General features: G+C 41.7%; 1 protein-coding gene across 1 annotated transcript; it reads left to right on the top strand.

Moving 5' to 3' along the window:
- The first annotated feature begins 152 nt into the window (after positions 1-152).
- On the top strand, positions 153-577 carry LOC104078836 (homeobox protein Hox-B5). Its single transcript, XM_009580630.1, has one exon. It carries the CDS (start codon positions 153-155, stop codon positions 396-398), a length of 246 nt encoding a protein of 81 aa, XP_009578925.1. The 3' UTR covers positions 399-577.
- Positions 578-3,650: the final 3,073 nt, after the last annotated feature.

Genomic DNA, 3,650 nt, shown 5'->3' with positions numbered 1-3,650 from the left:
GTTATTTGGGGAATAAGCAGTTTTCCTAGCTGCTCAAAGGCGGCGAATATTTTACCTCGGTATTTAAAAAAAAAAAAAAAAGCCTTAAGGATAACAAAAATCCTAGCAGAAAGCAAAAACCCAAACCCCGCTGTTGTCCGTGTTATTCAGACATGACTGGACCAGACGGTAAGAGGGCGAGGACAGCGTACACTCGCTACCAGACCCTGGAGTTGGAAAAGGAATTCCACTTCAATAGATATCTCACCCGCAGGAGGAGAATAGAGATCGCTCACGCTCTCTGCCTCTCCGAGCGCCAGATCAAAATCTGGTTCCAGAACAGGAGGATGAAATGGAAGAAGGATAATAAACTGAAAAGCATGAGCTTAGCCTCGGCGGGCAGCGCCTTTCAGCCATAAATTCTAGAGGAGGAATATCGAGGAAAGAAGAGGAGACGAGAAAGAAATACGTAAATAAATAAATAAAGCGCCGCAGATCTTAGTTTCGGAGTACTGTACAGTGAGGCACCTTCTTTTCGGCATGTTGTTGATATTCTAAGACCACGCGTATGGTACCGTTATCCCAGGACTGAGTTCATGTCGTGTTCTGTTTGGGTTTTTTAAAATTTTTTTTTAATTAAATTTTATTTCCAGATGCTCCTCATGCTCTTGTTGTTCTTATAAATGTATGTGTCCGTGCTCTCTTGATGCTTTCTGGAAAGCTAGCATGTTTTATGTGAGCCCTTTAAATGTTATAACTTATTTATAAATTGAGAACAGATACGATTGTTTGTTTATTTGTTGGTTTTTTTTTTTCCCCTTTCCTGAGCTTACTGCTTTTGGGTGAGTTCTTTTATTTATAAATTGAGAACAGATACGATTTTTTGTTTATTTGTTGGTTTTTTTTTTTTCCCCTTTCCTGAGTTTACTGCTTTTGGGTGAGTTCTTCTCTGCCTAAGCTAAAATCGGGGGTTCCTGCACTACAGTCGCAGAAAAAAAAAAAATCTAAAAAAACCAAACAAAAATGTAAAAAACAAAAAAAAAGAAAAAAAAAAAAAAGAAAAAGCTCTTGTATCTTTCTGTCTTAAAATTGTCCAGTCTGTGTTTTAGTTCAAACTTCAGGCCAGGATTTCTAATCCCAGGCTAATTCCGAGACGTACTCTTAGACGTGGGTAAACTTCACTATTAAAAATAATGTATAAAATCGGACCAACAATAGAGTGCTCTAATGTTTGTAAATACTAGAAATATTTCTGATGTGACTAATAGACGGTTTGTAGTGGGCAGAGTGAATGCAATGTTATGTGTAAAAATGGCATCTGTCATGTCTAGCTGCCTGTTAGTACTTTGCCAATAAGCTTTTTGTATTTGTTTGTAGCTTTACTTGAAGTCAAATAAACGTTTCTCCTATTCACAAAGGCTCCCAGTTGCACTTTATACACAACCTCCGAGACTTGCAGCTCATGCGAAAGCCGGGGAGATGCCTGGCATGGAGCTGAGCCTGTGCTAGGAGCTCTCAGCAGAGCTGCAGCCTCTCCTGGGCAGCTCCTTGGGAGCTCAGAAACACCAAATATTCACATCAAATACCCTTCTGGCACCGCACGGGAATAAAACGCAACCCTCCGCACTGCCCCGAACGCCGTCTCCCCAAAAAACAACACAGACCCCCCCCTCCCCCCACCCCACCGTATCAGACAAACTGGTTTCAAGTACCTGAAGTTGCAATAACACGGTATAAACGCTTCCCCGGCAGATTTACGTGCATGTCAGGAATTGTCAGATACAGATATACACACGCACAAGTTAAAAGCGAGAGGTATTTATATCCACATATATGTCCACGTAAAACTGTGTTCTATAGAATTACAGATCTGTGTGTTTGTATAGATATATTTATTATATATATAACATGTATATATATAATACATTTCTGTGCTAAGCTGTACTCTCTCCGCTACCTCTCGTCCTCGGTTTCTTGTGCTTACTGCTTTTACCTCCTCGTCTCTGGCTCAACATGTAAATAACAGCTCACAGCTCTGTAACTACTGACACTACAACGAGTCATTTTGGCTGCAGATAATTTAACATCATCAAAGATGGCAAATGTTGCCATTTCGCTACCTAGGGAATCTAACAAGGCACGAGATACTCCGGTTTAAAGTCGCTCGATTTGGCAAAACGCCACTGACATCTCTACAATACAGCTTAGGCTTTTCGTTCGTAGCAAGTAAAGTTGGAGCTTAAAACTTACCAAACTTAATCTCCCACTGTTTAGGTACTTCTTAAGTGATTTTGAGAGGGATGTGAAGTGGACTGTCAGATCCCAAACCATTTGCTCGCCTTCCCTTGATTTTTTTTCCTTTTTTTTTTTTTTTTTTTTTTACCAATAGCAAACTATACCAAAAGTGGGTATGACATTTAGATGTCAAATGGATAGGGTTTTATCTAGAAGTTAGATCGTAAAAATCGCCCAGACCTCAGACAGATACCCCTCACTGGCTCTCAAAAGTCACGTGAGGTCCATAAAGTTAGTTTTATGGTTTTGGGGAGTTGACAATGTACAATATATTTCACATTCTCTAGAATGTTAAGTGACACTTTAACTGCTTGGTTTGGCTTGTAAGGGGCAGCAATGGGTGAGCACTTTTCCAGATGAGATAAACGTTGCAATTGCAGGGAACATGTTTTGCGGGTCCAGTTTTCAGTCCAGAGAGCCAATAGACTGGAGTCCTGAAAGTAAGTTCTTCTGAAATATTATCTGCTTAAACTATTTTAAAGGGTTGATATGGCTAAAGGCTGAGCGGGGAGGAAAGAGGGTCTGTCTCTCTTTCAGAGCTTTATTTCTCACTTTTAGAAGGTCCTAATTCTTATCCTCCCGAGAGCTGGAATTGCATTACATTTCCATCACAGCTTCGAGGCCCGCAAGTAAACTTTGTGGAAGCGGGAGAAATAGAAAATCTGTAAAGATTCATTACCATCGCGAGGCAAATTCCATCCTGTCTTTGCCGGGGGACATGTGTACTTCAGACGAAGTTTGGTTTTGTCCTTCGCCATGTAAAAAGGCTTTTGCTCGTTTATTGGAGGTGATTCGGTCTGGTTTATGCTGCTCGCAAATAGCCACAAATCCGGCCCATGCCTTTGCATTTCAATTAGCTATATTCTGTCTGTGCTCTTCAGGTTGTTAACACCTTTTGATTTTAATTATTTTCACCTGCTTGCCAAAGAAATGTGTGCACTTTTTTTTTCTTCCCCCCTTTCGGCCTGTGTAGAGACCGTTGTGGTTTTTTTTGCCCCAGGGCTTTTTTTTTTTTTTTTTTCGTCTTGGGTTTCGGTTTTTTTCCCTATAATACGAACGAGTGTCCTCATATTTCCGTAGTTCCTTTCTACCATATGGAGACACTGAATGGCCGTTGTTATGTCTCCAGCCTGTCTTGAAGTGCTACAGAAAAATAATCAGAGAGGCTGCAGTTTGCATACGGACCCTCCAAACCTTATTGAACCCACCGATATCTCACAGATTTCCTTCTCCCCCTCTAAGGGGGACATCGTTCTGGCAAAGGCAGGCAGCAGCCTTTTTCTTTGGGAAGATAAACAAGTTAGCGGGGAAGGGCAGGGGAGCAGAGCCTGCCACGGCTCGGGGCGAGGGGCTGCGGCGGGGGCTGCGTCCCCCCG

The sequence above is a fragment of the Fulmarus glacialis genome, unplaced genomic scaffold (genome assembly GCF_000690835.1).
Source record: "Fulmarus glacialis isolate BGI_N327 unplaced genomic scaffold, ASM69083v1 scaffold12816, whole genome shotgun sequence".
Lineage (NCBI taxonomy): Eukaryota > Metazoa > Chordata > Aves > Procellariiformes > Procellariidae > Fulmarus > Fulmarus glacialis.
This window is presented reverse-complemented; position numbering and strand designations above follow the sequence as displayed.

Excerpts from the sequence above, each read along its gene's own strand:
- LOC104078836 (XM_009580630.1), top strand. The coding sequence starts at position 153 with ATGACTGGACCAGACGGTAAGAGGGCGAGGACAGCGTACACTCGCTAC.